This window comes from Bactrocera tryoni, chromosome 5, assembly GCF_016617805.1.
Source record: "Bactrocera tryoni isolate S06 chromosome 5, CSIRO_BtryS06_freeze2, whole genome shotgun sequence".
In the NCBI taxonomy this organism is placed as follows: Eukaryota; Metazoa; Arthropoda; class Insecta; order Diptera; family Tephritidae; genus Bactrocera; species Bactrocera tryoni.
In genome coordinates this window covers 46549068-46567240 of record NC_052503.1, presented here as the reverse complement: position 1 = coordinate 46567240, position 18173 = coordinate 46549068, and the positions used below count along the sequence as shown (strand labels likewise).

At 37.2% G+C, this 18173-nt stretch overlaps 1 protein-coding gene across 1 annotated transcript; it reads left to right on the top strand.

Annotated features, from left to right (window-relative positions):
• Nucleotides 1–16007: 16007 nt before the first annotated feature.
• On the top strand, nucleotides 16008–17814 carry LOC120778339. The gene is made up of 4 exons (XM_040110131.1): nucleotides 16008–16233; nucleotides 16292–16308; nucleotides 17306–17419; nucleotides 17522–17814. Exons 1-4 carry the CDS (start codon nucleotides 16019–16021, stop codon nucleotides 17812–17814), a joined length of 639 nt encoding a protein of 212 aa, XP_039966065.1. The 5' UTR covers nucleotides 16008–16018.
• The last annotated feature ends 359 nt before the right edge of the window (nucleotides 17815–18173 follow it).

Sequence of the window (18173 nt, the reverse complement as noted above, 5' to 3'; positions counted from 1 at the left end):
CTTGCCTTGTCTCAGTAAAAATCCCATCACTTAATATGTCCTCACTTTAATGTGTTTTTCTGGAATTCACATTGAAACCAATTTAAGGCTCTTTAATTCCTCTACACATACCCTAAATGTAACGTAAGCATATTTTGCGACTGCGGCAATTCTTTGAATATTTCAAATGTATAATGAAAAATAAACCGTAGCTGACCAAAGAAAGAATCGATCGAAATTATTTGTAAATTATAAGATTTAGACAACCTGTTGAAGGCAAATGTAAGACTCTAGCATGGCAGACAAATATCTCAATGACTTTACAAAATATCTTAGTTATCTGAGTTTTGTCAAAAAATTAACTAAGCCTGCATTAAAATCCTTATTTATTTCTCCTTTTGTTTTTTCCATCTTTGTTTTTAATAAAGCAAACAATTAAGAAGAGCCAAAGACACATCAAGTGCAACTGTCATTCGGTGTGAATAGCATTTAGCGATTAGAACGTTGGATGTTTTCAATTAAAATGAACCACGGAGCGAAGCGGAAAATAGAAATCTTTAAGTGCCAGATAGCAAATGAGTTTGCCACCGCAGAAGCATGCAATTATTGACAGCAACTAACTTCTTCTTCTTAATTGGCGTAGACACCGCTTACGCGATTATAGCCGAGTTAACAACAGCGCGCCAGTCGTTTCTTCTTTTCGCTACGTGACGCCAATTGGATATTCCAAGAGAGCCAGGTCCTTCTTCGCTTGGTCCTTCCAACGGAGTGGAGGTCTTCCTCTTCCTCTGCTTCCCCCGGCGGGTACTGCGTCGAATACTTTCAGAGCTGGAGTGTTTTCATCCATCCGGACAACGTCACCTAGCCAGCGTAGCCGCTGTCTTTTAATTCGCTGAACTATGTCAATGTCGTCGTATAACTCGAACAGCTCATCGTTCCATCGAACGCGATATTCGCCGTTGCCAATGCGCAAAGGACCATAAATCTTTCGCAGAATTTTTCTCTCGAAAACTCGTAACGTCGACTCATCGGTTGCCGTCATCGCCCAAGCCTCTGCACCATATAGCAGGACGGGAATTATGAGCGACTTATAGAGTTTAGTTTTTGTTCGTCGAGAGAGCACCTGTTGGCAAGAGCAATCCTGCGTTGGATTTCTAAGCTGACATTGTTGGTGGTGTTTACGCTGGTTCCAAGATAGACGAAATTATCTACGACTTCAAAGTTATGACTGTCAACAGTGACGTGAGTGCCAAGTCGCGAGTGCGACGATTGTTTGTTTGATGACAGAAGATATTTCGTTTTGCCCTCGTTCACTGCCAGACCCATCTTCTGTGCTTCCTTGTCCAGCCTGGAGAAAGCAGAACTAGCGGCGCGGGTGTTGAGGCCGATGATATCAATATCGTCGGCATACGCCAGCAGCTGTACACTCTTACAATCTTCTGTACCTTCTCTATTTAGTTCTGCAGCTTGAACTATTTTCTCCAGAAGCAGGTTGAAGAAGTCGCACGATAGGGAGTCAACAAAGGCAGCTCCTTTTCGTGCTGTCGAAAGCAGCTTTGAAATCGACGAAGAGGTGGTGTGCGTCGATTCTTCTTTCACGGGTCTTTTCCAAGATTTGGCGCATGGTGAATATCTGGTCGTTTGTTGATTTACCAGGTCTGAAGCCACACTGATAAGGTCCAATCAGTTTGTTGACGGTGGGCTTTAATCTTTCACACAATACGCTCGTTAGAACCTTATATGCGATGTTGAGGAGGCTAATCCCACAGTAGTTGGCGCAGATTGTGGGTATCCTTTTTTATGGATTGGGCATAGCACACTTAAATTCCAATCGTTGGGCATGCTTTCGTCCGATCACATTTTACAAAGAAGCTGATGCATGCTCCTTATCAGTTTTTCGGCGCCGTGTGTGAATAGCTGGGCCGGCAATCCGCCGCTTTGTTGTTCTTTAGGCGGGTAATTGCTATTCGAACTTCATCATGGTCGAGCAATGGAACGTCTGCTCTATCGTCATCGATTGGGGAATCTGGTTCGCCTTCTCCTGGCGTTGTGCGTTCACTGCCATTCAGCAGACTGGAGAAGTGTTCCCTCCATAATTTAAGTATGCTCTGGGCATCGGTCACTAGATCACCTTTGGGGGTTCTACAAGAGTATGCTCCGGTCTTGAAACCTTCTGTAAGCCGCCGCATGTTTTCGTAGAATTTTCGAACATTGCAGGATGGAGTCATGTGTAGAAGTTCACGCAAGTGAGGGAAGTTCTCTGATCGCCATTAACTTGGGAGTGGCCAGAAACGATTCTTTTACACATGGCTCAAGCAGCTCACTATTTCCGGTCTTTGACCAAGTATCCTCTGGGTAGCCTAAGAACATCCGTTCGAAGGCGAGCTGATGTGAGAAGGCGAAACATCCCCTACATAGGGTTGTGCGCTGGGTTTGGGACCCGCCACGTAAAAAAACTATACCAATGAAAAGCAACTAACTAATATATCTAAATAATGCAAAGTTAATGCACAGATGTCCTTTTAATTAACTCAACTTAATTTAATTTAATTAAAAAGTGTCAACAAGTGGCGACAAACGCAGCTTAGTCAGAATATTTTCTAATACAACCTACACTATTTATAAGATACATACATATGAGTGGATGTGTGCGTGTGATTTAAAACTCCGCATTGACAAAGTGAGCCACTGTGGCGTATACGTAACTCGCTTATAATGAGAGTGCACAACAGCGCTAACTTGTTGTATTTGTTTGGCATATCAACTGCCTGCCGGTATGCAATATTCTACTGCAAATATATTCTTAGAAATACAAATACCAATGCTCAAGAGTGAACTGCATATAAACTACTAATAAACGGCAAAGCAGTATTGTATTGGTACAAACATATTCACATGCACACTGCGATCTCCACTACACAAGTGTACTCTGCTTTCCTTGATTGTGTTTTAAGACACATGCGGTTTAGGTGTTTTAAAAAAGTGGTCGTAGAGATGCAAAATGGGACTTATATCGTTTAAGTAGTTTGTAATTAATTAAGCACCTGGTATTATTGATGTTTGATTTAAAGCGACTAGATCAGATGGAATTTGAAGCTGTGTTATTCCCATATATATGTAGTAGTAGTAGTTATTGTTGGATTTGTCCCATTTGGAAGGATTGGCTTCCGACACATATAAAATTCAGTTGAAATTTTTATCTAGTTCTTGAGATATAAGACTTCACCTAAACGTGAGAGGTATTAAGCAAAGTGACCTTTTTCTATAAAATAATATACCCTGAATAGGTTTAGTTTGCTCGTTCACCCGACGTCTGTGCAAGCGATAGCTTGAGTAAAATTTGAGAGATCTTAATGAAGTTGGCAGTTTCACGGTAAAAAAAGTGAAAATGAGTTCGTAAATAGGCGTAATCGCTTCACTAGCACGCCTAAAAAATTATATTAAACGAAAAATCTATAAAATGCCATAACTTAGCACTAAATTAAATTATAAAACTGTATTTTGGCATAAAGGTTCAGTTTATCTATGTAACAAGTATATAAAGCCATTATTCAGCTTTGCGTTATATACAATATAATGTATGTGTATTAAGGTGGGCCAAAAAAAGTTGTTTTTTTCTTAGTTACCATGAAAATCTCATCCGACATGACTAAAAACAAGTTCTGGTAAAACCTGAGCTCTTAATATTAATATTACGAGGTACCTCATCGACATTTTCGATTTCCCATATAAATAACACAGGAAATTTTGTTTTTTTTGTTTGGATTTTTAATGTACACAAACAAATAATTGGTAACCGATCTACAAAAAAGGTCTAAAACATTTTTTGGCTGAGTCAACTCATTCAAAGTTATTTGTAGTTAAAGTCCAACAAAAAATTATAAAAAATGATTTCCACAATTATTCATCTTATAATACAAATTGATGGCTAATAAACATAACAAATCATATTTTTCGTAAAACTTATCGAGTGTTTAGCGATGTAACCATAGAACTTTCACAAAATATCGATAATCGTTTAAGAAATAATTTACTACATCATTGACTACGCTGAGACGCTTAAAAAATGTCTGATTCTCTTCATAGCTTTCATCCTGTGACCAAGATTCCACATTTTTGTCAATGAAGGCAGTAGGTGAATCGAATGTTTGAAATATAATCATTGACTTTCTCGAAATAAAGTCACTTAGATCTACTGATAAGAACTGGTCTGAACTTCCTGGCTCAATTTAAAGTCTTTTTTTTGGATCAGTGTTTATATCTTTTTTATTCAAAGCCTGTGTCATTTTCTGTTTTATGGGTAGAGGCACATTATCATCAAAAAGAGAACTAATGGCCAACTGTTCACTCAAATACTACAGGTGATTTTTCATTTTTGAACAAGCTGCTGTTGAAACGGAGCTGTTCAGAGTTTTATACTCAACTAAGTCTTGCATGAAGGTCAGGTCATTGTATGGTGCCAGAATCGTAGATGGAGCAGTGTACCAAGCTTTCAAATAAATTTTAACGAGAAAAATACAAACTTCACGTAAGCCATTGAATTCTCGTGCTGTTAGTTTAAATTTTTCTCTAAAGAGAATAAATGGCTTTCCCCATCCAACGAGCAAGATGAACTGGACCTGGATATTTAAACGTAAAGTTCGGTTTTGGCCTTTCCCCCAAAGAACTCAGCATGATAAGATTGCATGAATTTTTTTTATGAATTAATTAAATAGAAATGAGATAAATCGAAAAAATATGATTTATTATGTTTATTAACCATCAATTTGTAATCAATCTATGTACATATATGTACATATAAATAAAAATGAATCGCCAAAATGTATGTACGCTCATAACTCAAAAACGCCTGGACCAATTTGGCCAATTCTTTTTCTTAAATGTTCGTTGAAGTTCAAAGAAGGTTTTTACGGCGAGAAAAATTCGAATAATTTCCGGAAAACCCCTAAAAACAGCCTTTTTCTTTCCCCATACAAACGTTACATACATACATACATATGTACATATTTAAAAATGAATGTTTGTTTGTTAGTAACACTAAGAGAACGGTTGATGAAATTTTTAAAGGTAGTTTGTTGTGGATCGAGAAAGGTTTAGAAACAAATACCTTATACTTTTCATGAGGAGAATTCGGAAAATTGGACAATTCCAAAAAGTAACATTTTTCATACACATTTTTTTCAATTTTCGTTTGTTTTGTTTTTCAATATTTTGATTTGTAAATTATTTGAATCGTTCAATTGCGGTCGCTTGCTTTTTTATTCCGGCTATCCAAAGGAAAAATTATTGAAAATTATTCAGTGGAAACTTTATGTGTGTTTCAGACGAAGTGATCAATTACTGATTGAAATTTGTTACAAAGCCACGAAGAGGTCGCGCTAATATTTGTCGGCGTTCTTTTTGCCATCAACGTATGGCAGCCCAAAGAAAGGCAAGAAGTACTCCCAAAATGCGATGACATACGTGCGGAATTATGGATCGCAGTCAATCAGCTAGCGATCGTAACGATATCACAGCACGACTTTTTAAACAATAGCTGCGATGTTTGACGGTCTTTATCTTGAAGCAACCTATGGTATATATGGTGCTGTTAGATGCTGAATGTATTCTGTTGCGTACGCACACATTCTTCTTTGGATGCGGATGGTGATTACACCAGATCAAATTGATGAAATCATTTCAGCGGAAATTCCTGATTCAGAGATAGATCCAGAGTTATACGAAGTGGTGAAAACCAATATGGTTCATGGACTTTGGGAACCTTACAATCCCACTTTGGTTTGTATGTCTGACAATAAATGCATGAAACACTACTCATGTGCTTTTCTTTCGGAAACGGAAATGATGGATATTCTCTGTATCGGCGTCGCTTACCAGACGACAATGGCAGAACATTTAGCATTTAGAGGCGTGAATATCGACGTTAACAACACATCGAAGTTGAAAACATATGGATCGTACCATAAGTACGTCACCAAAGAAAGCAACATAGCGGTTATTGGCCTTGGACAATATGTGATCAGCAGTATCAAATGGGTCGATATGTGAACCCCAATAAAGCGCTTTGTAGGATGTTTACTTTTGCAATTCATGAAAGCTTTCCGACTGTTGTGCGTCTCGCGGTTCAACTTCATTTAAGTCATTGCGTATTGTGAATGGTACAGTGTGTGCAACTTTTTGAGAAGCATGCCAGCAGTTGCGTTTGCTGGAACATGCTAATCACTGAAAACAGACGAAGGACAATGCAATAGTTACTTTGCATGCCACTGAAGTTCGCATAGTTTTCGCGAAGATCATTTCGACATATCAGCCTTCAAATTCGCATTAATTATGGGATACGAAAAAATGACATTGCCGATGACATTTTACATTGTATTCCCTAAGAATTGGAAATGGGCAAATTTCGGTTGATACTTCCAGTGGTTTGATATCAATTTCACATCCCTTTTGTCAATTCAACGGAAGATGAACTCATCATGAATGTTTATCCGCACATTGGCAAAATTATCGTAACTGCAATTGCTTGAGTGCACGCGCAATTTTAGTTGCCAAAAATACCGATGTTAATGACTTAAACTGGAAGATTCAAAGATAAATTCCGGGAGGTTTGCGCTCATACAAATCGATCGATCGTCTTGACAAGAAAGACGAAACCGTAAATTATCCAGTGGAATTTCCAAATTCTTTGGAGAGCCTTGGTATGCCCCAGCATCATTTGCGTCTCAAAGTAGGACCAGTCGTTATTATGTTTCGCAATCATCATGACCCGAAACTGTGTAATGGAACCCGACTGATTGTGACACACCTATCGAATACAAGGAACAGCCATTTCATTTCAAACGTATTCAATTTCCATTAAAAATTGGCCAGATATATGTGGCGTGTTGACGAGTTGGAAACAAATCTTCTTTGTATATTTACGCTCCAGAACAGAAATCAAAAAAATTATGTTTATTAAGCTGCGCTACATTAAAAAAATGTAGAAAAATCGAAAATAAATCATTTTCGACACAATATAATTTCAATTTTTTTTCATTTCAAAGCACACAATTTCACGCAGGACAACGGCTGCGGGGTCAGCTAGTTTGTAATATAAGATGAAAAATTGTGGAAATCATTTTTTATTTTTTTGTTGGACTTTAACTACAAATAACTTCGAATGAGTTGACTCAGGCAAAAAATGTTTTAAAGCTTTTTTTGTAGATCAGTAAATTTGCTATAAGTATAAGTGTTGATTATCGGTTACCAATTATTTGTTTGTGTACATTAAAAATCCAAACAAAAAAAAAATTTCCTGTGTTATTTATATGGGAATCGAAAATGCACCTCTTGATATTAATATTAAGAGCTCAGGTTTTATCAGAACTTGTTTTTAGTCATGTCGGATGAGATTTTCATGGTAACTAAGAAAAAAAAAGTAAAAACTTTTCTGGCCCACCTTAATGTGTATAAATTGGAATGTCTCCAAGGCACTTCAAAGTCCTGGAGCGGCAAAGATTTGGCAGAGGGTCGAAATATTGTTCTCAGTTTACTTGGAAAGAACTTCTATTTTTAGTAGTTATTGGCTGATCTATGACAATATTTATCCTCTAACGGTGGCTCACCGTACGGACACACTCATTTGCAACACAATAACAGTGCCTCAATCGGTGACTATATGGAAATGTACCCCTAACAAGTTTAGCTCGGTACTGTGAAAATACGTTCTTAGACACCTCTAAAAAAAGATTCCCAAATATGAGCTATTAATTGTAACGGGATGATCTGCCGCCTTACAGTGTCTTATTTTTTCTTTTTACGAAAATTGAAAGAATGTCTCGTTTCATAGGTTTTGTAGGATATTGAATGCTCTTCGAAAAGGTCGGTAACGATTTTTTGTAAACCTAACCGTTTGAAACGTATTAACGGTTGAATTTTGATTATTTTAAGGCAATTTTTTTTCTTTACGAATGAATGAATAACGCAATGAAAAATTCATTATATGTACGATAACTAAAAATGTTGATGGAATTGAACTCTGGTACTCTACCAAGAGAAAAAAAATAGTTTTTTTTTTTTGTCCACCCTAATATTTATATATATATATATGATAACATGAGTATATGTACTAATTGTATATACTTTAGCTTTTAAGTAAATATGTACGCCTGTACGTGTTAACAAGGTGTTTCCTTTCCGTTTATTTGCATGTCTATTAAGGTAATTGGCAGGCTTCAATGGGGAAGTGAATACATACTTAGTGAGCCAATAAAATGTCAGCGCCTAAAAATTGATAACGAAAAGTGTGCATATACAAATGGCGAAACCAAAACAAATTTAAAAGGAAAAAAGTGCTCAATACTGGTGGACCACAAATAGCCTTAAAAATATATTGTGTATATAACTGAGTAATGGTTTTAAAAACAGTTTGAAATAAATAGTGACATAGTAAGTATGTGCATAGCAGTGTTACGTCTTTCATAACAAAATAAAATCGCGAAATTTTTTTAAACATCTTTTATAAAACAATAATGCTTTTATACTATTGTATATGATGGCAGCAAGCCGTGGAGAACGGGCGAATATGATGATGTCTGCTTCCAGGCGTCGCAATGAAAGTGAATCATCAAAATATGGTAACGAGTAAATCACACTAATGCTAATAGTAGCTAAGGAACAGGGAGTATGCTTATTAACTATGAATATGTTTATTTCGATGCCATTAGATTCTAATATCCTAATTGAGGACGTAAAATATATACTCGTATTTCCATCTTTCAGTTTATTAGATAGATATTATCTATCTCAAATATATACATTCATAATCAATTTTGAAAATTATGGTGTTCAATATATATTATGCAAGATACGCTATATGCTTTGGAGCCAAAAAAAAATTAACTTAAGAATAGAATTTTGAAAAAATACGAGTATACTTTTGGGATATGTTTATAGCATACTCTCAAGCATTTCATTCCAAAATCGCAAATTTGAACTTTATTTCAATTTCATTTTACCACTCATTGCCATTTAAAAAAAGTTCTTAGTTTCTTAAAACCCTCTCTTAGATTCCATTCGAAAAACAGCTACGGCCGCTCAATGTCATATCGTTCGACCGCTCGCCATAATGTGCTAACAATGCATTCATCATCAAGCTCTACTTAACCGCCCAGTGCTTATTCGTCCTATGGGCATACCACGACAACAACAACATCATACTACGAATCACACCATCTCACCAGCAGACAGGCCGCTGACGACAATTTGCCAAGCGCAAGCACCAGCGCCGCTTCCACAGCCAGTCCGCCGCCATTTCACACAAACGATGCCGCAACGGCGTTGCATAGACTACCACTACACCAAAGCAGCCAACAAAATGTCGCTCCTTGTGACGGCGACGATCGACGAAGATGGCACCAGTCTCTTTTCGCCACTCTCACATTGTACCCCGCTCACCGCTGCCATGGAGGAAATCCTTTGCTAAGCCGGAAAATGCTGGCGTTTCATCAGGTGCCAGTATTGGAAAGGGAAGTGGGAGTGGTCTGACGCTGGTGCACTGAGTAGTGGTGTGGAGGTTGAAAGCGGCGAAGAGGGTCATTTAGAACTGCAGAGTGGCAAACATATATCACAGATAAGCATTTTTTAATGTCACTTTGTTTATAAATGCCTAAGAAGAAAATGAGTAATGGCATGGATATTCCTGGGTAGGCTATTTATATTGGTGGTGATTAGGGCGGGTCGATTCCGGACTTTTTTCGATTCGGGATTTCTAATAGTGCGGAAAAGTTGCTGTAGTACTTCCTTATTCCAATGCAACTTTTTGTTTTGAGATCGGATTGCACCTTGAACCCCAAATTTCGGAAATTCGCCTAAAATCGTGAAATTGTCTACCTAGCGCCTGAAATACGCATCTCATGGCAAAATGTTTAAAACAAAAGTTATTTGTCACGTCATTTGCTACCAAAGTGGTGTATGTGCTCATGGCCGTAAGACGAACCTTTCCCGAGATACGAGCGAAAAGGCGGCGCGCCACAGCGCAAGGTGAAAATCGGCTTGCGGCCACACTTCTTGACGTTGATTTCGCCGAGTGCTATCACTCACATTCATTCACCTACGCCAAAGGACACGTTCGGATAAGTCTCCATACAAATATTTTTTCATCGAGTTCCTTCACTCTTGTCGGTGATTTCGCCGAGTTCTATCAGTTATATTCATTTCCCTGCGCCATACGACACGTTCGGACTGGTCTCCACACAAATATTTTTTCATCGTGTTCCTTCACTCTTGTCTTGATTTCGCCGAGTGCTATCACTTATATTCCCTCAACAGAACACAGAACTCAAAATGTCTGTATCTAAAATTAAATTTAGGCAGAAATGTCCTGTGTTTGGCATATATCCGTACAATCTCTCTGAGTCCCAGTTACCTATGTACTTATGATGTCATTTTGTGTTATTAGTTTGAAAGATTTCGTATAAGGCGACTCCAAGGCGACAACTATGAACCTAGGTGTAAAGAGGTTACAGAAATGGTTACAAAAAAGATTGAAAATACTTTCAAAAAGTCATCTATTCCGATAGTTTCACACACCAGAGTTGTACAAATGCTCACCACATACCATAAGAAATTTCTGACTCTTAAATAAATGTTTTTAAGGAACCCAATAGGTTTGACCTCTAAAAGAGACGACTTTGTCTCTTCTGCCGGAAAATTATTTGACATCGCTGCTTGTAAATGCATTTATTTTTCTTCTTGCACTTGTCCAAAGGAAAGGAAAGTTCCTATCAATGAACAACCAATTCTCTTGCACCAGAGAACCAGAAGAATTGGTCGCATTGGATGTGTTGATCTACCTGAAACAAAAAAGATTACAAAGAAAAATGAACGTAAAGAAATGCTTTCAAAACGTCATTAACATCAACATTTACCAGAAAAATATCAGCTAGAATACGTGACCATTCAGATCAGCCAGACTCTCATACAGACGACAACAATGTAGGTGCGTCGCACATGGATTCTTCCAAAAACGATGCTGATGATGAATTTTCTCTTCCATCCTCTAAAACCAAACAAAACACACTAGTATTAGAACACACTGCTTTAGCTGCCCAAAGATTTGGAGTAAGTGATAGAGCAGCGGCCTTGATTGTTTCATCTGCTTTTCTGGATGCCAAAAAAGCAGGTTTGATAACAGAGGATCAGGCTAGCTTTGTCACTGACAAATGCAAGATTAGTCGAGTAAAAAAAGTGTTGGAGTTAAGCTCCAAAACACCGAAAGTATTGACTCTGTATATGGGCTGTATTTTGACGGCCGCAAAGACAATACACTTACTGACGAACAGATAGAAAGGATAGAAGTCAGAAAGTTGGCCCTTGACCGTCTTCTGGCAGCCAGAGAAGCAGAGTCTGACACTGTAAATGGAAGGGTTAAATGTAATAAAGTGCCAAAGCTGAATTTCAAAGATAATAATTATTACGATATGATTAACTGGAAGACTATTACCTTGACTGTTCCACCAGTTCTTTGTTCAGTTTCTACCGAAGAACTCATAAAAGGGCTGTCGGGAGACACTGCAGAGGTATGGAAATTCATTCACTAATTCCCCTCTCACACCGTGGCAGTCGAGAGAACCGTCAAACTGGTGACGGAGGCATCTTCTAAACTTATTGGCCCCCAATCTCGTGATCGTTTTATACGCTCTACACTGAAATCTAGGCAACACGTGCCAAAGTGTAGTACAAAATCTGATTTTATCAATAAATTTGACACAGATTCAGACTAAAACCAGCCTGACATATGGTTGGTTGGTTGGGTGGGCTTGGGAGGAACCCGAAGAGCAGCCACCACCACGCGGTGGGTTCTGGGTGACCAATACAGGTTAGCTGAGAGCTGCAACAATTTTCATCTTTTCGCTCGTATCTCAGGAACGGTTCGGCCATGATCACATATTCCATTTCGGTAGCAAATGACGTGACAAATAACTTTTGTTTTATACATTTTGCCATGAGATGCGTATTTCAGGCGCTAGGTAGACAATTTCACGATTTTAGGCGAATTTCCGAAATTTCAAGGCCGGAATTGGGGTTGGAGATGCAATCCGATCTGAAAACAAAAAGTTTCATTGGAATCAGGAAGTACTAAGGCAACTTTTCCGCACTATTAGAAATCCCGAATCGAAAAAAGACCGGAATCGACCCACCCTAGAGGTGATTAATCGAAGGATTTGGTGATCGTACATTTTATACTCTTGCAACTAGCAAGGTGAACGATTTTTGTGGTGACAGTATCGCTTCGATGAACAGTTCCATGTACTTTTTTAGATTGGTAGTACTGTCAGTCACATTTATGTCAAATTTCATGTCAAAATATTCATTAGTGTTTGAGATACGTGTCGTTTTGTGAGCTGCTAAAAGTGAGTTTTTCGTTTTTTGCGATGTCGAAATTTGTTGAGCAAAGAATTTGCATTAAATTTTGTTTACGGAATCAATTTTCTGCTGCGGATACGTTGAGGATGGTGCAGAAAGCCTTTGGTGATGAGGCTGTGTCTAAAAAAAATGTTTACAAGTGGTATAGTGAGTTCCGAGCCGGCCGTGAACGTGTCGATGACGAAGAGCGTCCAGTGCGACCATCAACCTCAACCGACGAAGCTCACGCTCAACAAATCAAAGATTTGGTGTTGAAAAACCGTCGATTAACAATTAGAGACCTAAGTGATGAAGTTGGCATATCAAAAGGCTCAGCCAATACCATTTTGAAGGATGTTTTGGGCCTCAAGCGCGTCAAATCTCGACTCGTACCGAAAACATTGAATTTTTTGGAAAAAGGCGTCGCGTTGAAGTGTGTGAAACGATGCTTTCGAACTACCAGGGTGTCATGAAACGAATTATTACTGGCGATGAGACTTGGATCTATGCTTACGACCCCGAAACACCCGATCAATCGAGCGAATATCGTGCCAAAAGAGAGCCGAGACCAAAAAGACCGCTCCGGGGACACTGTTTTTATACGATAGAGGAGATTCAAGCCGCAGCGAAGACGGAACTGAAGGCCATCCCGGAAAGTGACTACAACCAGTGTTTCGAAGATTGGAAAATCCGTTGGCATAAGTGCATTGCATCGGGAGGGGATTACCTTGAAGGGGATGAAATTGATTTGGAAGAATAAATAAAGAATTTTCAAAATAAATACAATGTCACCTTATTTTTTGGGCACAGTATATTGTAAGTCCACATTGGCAAATAACCGGCAATACTCCTCGTTCTTTGGCAAACAAAAACAAGCAGGATTGCGTACAAAAAGCGAATTGATCTCTCTAACAAGCTCTCAATTGCACAAAACATAAGTACCTTCATAAGCACATACATACGTACAAACAAGTCCAAGTATTAGGGTGTACCCAAATACTAACATAAGGACGTAAAGGGTGTTTATAAATTAAAAGTGCGGATATTTGCAAACTTAAAACTAAAATAAAATAGTTAGATAATATTATTTTGCAAATAAATAGAAACGGTAATAATAACACGAAATAAGATATTCGTTTGTTAGCAACTTAAATGAAAATAAAAACATTTACCTACTACACGCTCAAAACAGGTTGCTAAATTTGTTTCACAAAGTGAAAGTTTAATAAGATACTGCACTCGGCTTTCATCTTCGCCTATTCAGGGCAACTCTGAATCAGCATTAGAAATAAAAACGGAAAATCTTAAAAATTTTTGGACTCGCCTCCAAGCGGCTCGTGACGCCATTGTAGATTCTGACGGTTCAGATCTACCACAAAATTTTAAATTATCTGCTTACGCCATATACGAAAACTGCTTAGACCAGTACGAAGATACAAAAGCTATGATCTCCGATCAACTAAAGCTCATTAAAGAAATTGCACCTACTCCCCACAGTAGAGTAGAGCTGCCACAAATAGACAGTCAAAAGGCAAGTTCAAGCATCCATCTCGAGGTGTCCGCATGTGACACAGAAACATTCGATGGAGGTTCTATACTTTTTTAAAGGAAAAACAAAGAAACTTCTAATTTAATGGGAAATGTTTATTATCGTTTGAAAGAACATTCTTTGCCATTTATCTTTTGAAGATTATCTCTTTGAAATGGTGGCTTGGCTGGTAACTGGCGAATAAAATGGACCTTAACTAAAGAGGTATTATAGCATAGACTTTTAACTTCACATATCTTTACTTGGTGGCTAATCGATCAACATAAAACTAGAAATTACCTGCGAACCGAAGTGTTTTCTCAATAAATCCATTGATTGTTGAGATGTGTTAAAAGTGGCGCCGTCTTGTTGATACCAAATGTTGCGAAGCTTGAATTTCAGGCACCAAATAGTCGGTTTTCATGGCGCGATAATGAGCGCCCTTAACGGTTACGTCCTCACCGGCATCATTTTTTAAGAAATATGGACCATTGATTCCACCGGCCCAATGCAGAAATGGCAGTTCTTGAATATCTTCAGGTTGCTCTTTGACCCAAGTTTGGCAGTTTCATCTTATCGCTGTACAAAATTTGGGTCTGAAACCTCGGATCTTCTTGAAAATTTCAAGAGCACATGGAGTGAAGCGAAGTCGCTTGCGAAGGTTTCAGTTTTTGCACAGGCTCTATTTTGTTCGCTCTAAATTTAAGATCTCGACATAAAATACGCCAAGCCGTTCCAAAGACAGTCCGAGCTGCTGCGAACGACGTCGAATCGACTCTGCATGGTAGTGTTGTGAATAGTACAAGCGCAAGTTAATTTTTACCAGAAATAAAAATGAATCAAAAAAATATATTGTGAGCCGCACCGAAATGTGTACTCTTTATTATTACTCTTAAGACTAACTTATTACATGGTTCTTACTTCTATTTATAGTAACTAATATGATACTTATTACTAGGTGACAGTTTGTTTAGATACAGATTATATTATTTGTTTAAGTTTGTTTACATATATATTGTTTGATACATTTGCATTGTTTTAAGATAAGGTTATTGTGATATTCAAGCTCAATTTGTTTTGATGTTTGTTACTATTATAAGGAAAACGTTCCGCGTTCGCGCGAAACATATTATTTACAGAAATAAAATTTTCGTAATAAAGTTGAACAATTTGTAAACATTGTTGAGGTGTAAGCCTTTCCACGATAAAGTGCCAAACAATATTGAACAATAATAACATGATAGCTTGACAAGGCTCACGCGTGATCTGCCAAAAAATGCTATTGAAAAAAGTACCTCTACTTGGATCATCCGATAGAACATTGCTTCGCCGCTCTTTTGATCGCAAATTTAACTTGCTGAAATACAATAAAATTCAATTGTGGTAATTGGTTGGCCAGTGCAACTTTATGTATTTCGTTGCTATTGTTGCCCTTAATGGTATTACTACCATATAATTTGCATAAATGCTTAGTTATCATGAAACTGAATTTATCATTACACACAACCGCAGAGATACAGAACTAATTAATTAACTCGTTATGAATACCAATGACTCGCATGCTATAAACGCTAAATGCTTTTATATTTGGCATGGAGCTGCCCCGAATTCTATTTGCATACAAGTGGTAAAGATCTTAATCGGAATGACTCAAGTTGCTTCTGCAAGTCTTTTTTTTTAGCTGAAGTCGTCTTTTAAGAAATGCAGATTTGAGTTTCTGGAAGAGAACAAGATTCTTTAAAAATAATCTCCCCTGTGACATTAATTCCACGCTATTATAACGAAAAAGTGATTACTGCGCAGAGCTTATAGCATGTTCAGACCGACACTTAATCACACGATTTCGTCTGTTGAATGGATTATCCCACTAATCTTAAAAATTTATCCAGATTTCGCCTTACAAAAATGACAGTTTCAAATCACTTCATTGAAATTATTTGAAAATGATCCACGCCAAATCTCTCTGTGCGACTCTGATTTTGCGCAATCTACGTGTCAGCACTGGAAATCTTTACATTATCACAGCTGATGCTGAATGCTCAATGTAAACAAACAAGACAAAGAAGACAAAAAAATAAAACTAAAAATTGCCGTTGATTACAAATCAAATTACAAAGTAAAAAAAATATGGAAAAAACTCAAAAAAAGAAACGAGTTATGTGGAGTGAGGCTGCCGAGGCCGACTTAATCGAGGTGTGGCAACAAAAAATGCCAGAGCTGCGATCAACGCAGAAAAATAACCACATATACGAGGAAATGTCCTGTACGATGCTTTTGGCTGGACACGAATATACGTCCAGTGAGATTAAAATTAAATTGCACAATTTTACCAACAAATACAGGTAAGTAATATATTATGAGGTCAACATATAAATTAAATATTTTTTTTTTTATTTTTAGACAAGAAAAGCAGAAAATTGGCACATCGCACAGTGGCACCGCTCCATACATTTCTTGGAAAAAAATAGAAGGAGTGGTCGTAACAATGAAACTTTGCAGAAACACTTCTCTGGACAAAATTAAGAAATTTTGAAAAAATCTTGGAAAACCGCCCACTGCCGCACCCACCTCCCATATAACTGCAATTGCCAAAATTTTTATTTTTGGACCTAGGGACTTGAAATTCGGGACACTTCTTAATTGAGTTCTCCTGATGACAAAAAAATTAAACTTAAACGCAAAGTGACGTTATTTATACCTTTACCTTGATAAAAATCCAATATAATATGCAATGTTTTAATTGAATATGTAACAGGCGAAAAATTGTGTTAGTTTTTATTTGTAATAGTATGCAAGCACCATATCTTTAACAATGGGGTCTAGTTCTAATGAAATTTTGTTCGAATGACGCCTTAAGCTACTTACAGATGTAAGGATCCGAAGTTATAAGAAGTCTGTTGAAGACATCAGTATTTGTCGATGTTACTAAAAGGGACGGTAATTGGCGGTTGTTGTTTTTTTTTTAATTGAAAGTACAGACTCGGAACTTTCATTTTTTTATAGTAAGAGGGCTAAGCAAGGCAAAGCACATAAAGTTTTTTTCCATCAAAAAATGAAAAGTTGATATTTTTTAGTATAATTTTTGAAAAATTATAAAAATTAGCTTACTTTGCCAATTTCAATAATTTTTTTTTTTTTATAAACAAGGAAGTGCTATGTTTTCACTAAAAAATAAAAGAACAGCCATAGCTATAAACTTACACACAAAAAAAATTCTTTATTTGGACAATAATTTTAATCTGATTTTATTGAATAACTTTCCGTCGACTTCTGTTAGTTTTTTTAACTATAAAATTTCTCTTTTTATAAAAAACCTTGTTGAATTTTTCTTATCCAAATATTTCTTTACAAAACAAAATCATTAAAGTTTTGAAATTGGAAAGTGGGAAAATCGTATTTTTCCGCCGAAATGCCACTGTGCATCGGGTGGCTCCCCTAGTCGGTGGAAATATTATGAGGCGGTCCACCAAGCAGTAGGTGGTTTCAAAAGTTTTTGTTCCGCCGAACTTGTAGAGGATAGCATTGTGGGTAAGTTTTAAGCGCATTGGAGTAGATTCCAATATTCATAATAAAATGAAAAACGGTTATGGAATGTTTCCTTACACTTTTATTTGTTTCTTCTAATTTCAGTTGACATGGAACCAATTTACATTGAGGACGATGCAGAAGGAGAGCCGCCGCTCCCAAGCCCAAGCGATGGACCTTCTACGTCGCGTGGTTGCGCTCGGCCATCGTCAAGCGATGCTGTAAAAAAGAAAAAATCAGGGTTAACAATAATAGAGGAAATGAAGGATGACTTATTAAAGGCGACTGAGGCGATGAAAGCAGCCGATGAAAAGCGTCTTTCTCTCCTAGAAGAATATATAAACGATTCAAAAGAAGTGAAGGATGCTTTCATCGACTTCCTTCGTCGCCAAAAATAGATTTAAAAATTTTTTTTAAGTTTTAGTTTAAGAGAATGGAAAATGAATTTAAATAGGTATGTATGTGAATGAAAATGAAAATATATATGTAATATATAAAATATATATATAAATGAATACGAAAATGAATACGAAAATACATATGTAACATATATACATAAAATATAGAAATATCTGCTTTTTTTGTATTGGAATTGAATTATGAGATATGTAAGTATGGATCGGTTGAGATTTAATAATATTTCAAAGTTGAATGTAATAACTCACCGAAATACGAAACGACGACATTTCCACAAATGTTAGAGACGTCTTCTGGCAACTGCCGACATTCGTTGTCGATTTGTTGTGCTGCAATCCAC